Source organism: Salvia miltiorrhiza, chromosome 8 (genome assembly GCF_028751815.1).
Source record: "Salvia miltiorrhiza cultivar Shanhuang (shh) chromosome 8, IMPLAD_Smil_shh, whole genome shotgun sequence".
Lineage (NCBI taxonomy): Eukaryota > Viridiplantae > Streptophyta > Magnoliopsida > Lamiales > Lamiaceae > Salvia > Salvia miltiorrhiza.
In genome coordinates this window covers 36,622,906-36,624,242 of record NC_080394.1, presented here as the reverse complement: position 1 = coordinate 36,624,242, position 1,337 = coordinate 36,622,906, and the positions used below count along the sequence as shown (strand labels likewise).

At 48.5% G+C, this 1,337-nt stretch overlaps 1 protein-coding gene across 1 annotated transcript; it reads left to right on the top strand.

Moving 5' to 3' along the window:
* Positions 1-592: 592 nt before the first annotated feature.
* LOC130998411 (uncharacterized) lies at positions 593-1,048 on the top strand. Its single transcript, XM_057923827.1, has one exon. The coding sequence runs from the start codon at positions 593-595 to the stop codon at positions 1,046-1,048; it is 456 nt and encodes a 151-aa protein (XP_057779810.1).
* Positions 1,049-1,337: the final 289 nt, after the last annotated feature.

Here is a 1,337-nt window from a genome sequence, read left to right as displayed (position 1 = left end):
GTCGTTTTCGCATGAGCCGGGAGTTATTTCTACGCATTGTCAATGCGCTAGAAGTTGATCCATTCTTCCAACAACGCTCTGACCCCTATGGCCGTGTTGGATTCTCACTGATCCATGAGTGCACAACGGTGATTCGTCAACTGGCATACGGTACTGCCGCTAATTGCTGTGACGAGTATCTCCGTATAGGAGAAACGACGACCTTGACGTGCTTGAAGAAATTCTTTACAAAGTCATTGTTCGTATTTTTGGCGGTGTATATTTGAGGAGGCCAACCACCGCCAACGTTCAAAGACTACTAGCAATGGGGTTCCCTGGAATGTTGGGGAGCCTAGACTGCATGCACTGAACTTGGAAGAATTTTCCGGTGGCTTGGCTTGGTGCTTACACTTGAAGGGATCACGGCAAGCCCACAATTATACTTGAGGTCGTTGGTTCCCTAGATCTGTGGATCTGACACGCCTTCTTCGGAGGCGCTGGCTCAAACAACGACATCAATGTTCTCAACCAGTTGACGTTGTTCAACAACATCATTTTGGGCAATGAAACAGTAGTGCACTTCGTCGCTGCCGACGTTCAAAGACTACTAGCAATGCACGAGGCGAAACATGGGTTCCTTGGAATGTTGGGGAGCCTAGACTGCATGCACTGGACTTGGAAGAATTATCCGGTGGCTTGGCATGGTGCTTACACTCGAAGGGATCACGGCAAGCCCACAATTATACTTGAGACCGTTGTTTCCCAAGATCCGTGGATCTGGCACGCCTTCTTCAGAGTCGCTGGCTCAAACAACAACATCAATGTTCTCAACCAGTTGACGTTGTTCAACGACGTCATTTCGGGCAATGAAGCAGCAATGCACTTCGTCGCCAACAACTCCCACCACACTAGAGGCTACTACTTAACGGATGGCATCTACCCGGAGTGGCCGGTATTCGTGAAAAACTTCACTTTTTCAAGTGACTCGAAGAAGCAGAGGTTTAAAGTGATGCAAGAAGCTGCAAGAAAAGATGTGGAACGAGCTTTTGATGTTCTTCAAGCTCGTTGAAATATTGTCAAAGGTTCAGCTCGTTTATGGAAGAATGAGCATATGAGCAGTATCATGATTGAGTGCATCATATTGCACAACATAATAATCGAGGATGAAGGAGCGGGCGTAGCCGATTGGGAAGTCGAGGCCGGCGGTGAGGGATCAAGCAGCGGTCCTCATACAGAGTTCAACACCGGAGCACCATCGGAATTCACCGCCTATATGGCCCGAAGCTCAAACCTCAAGGATAGCCGTTACGCTCGACTTCGCGACGATTTAATCGAGCATATATGAGCACGCTTTGGTC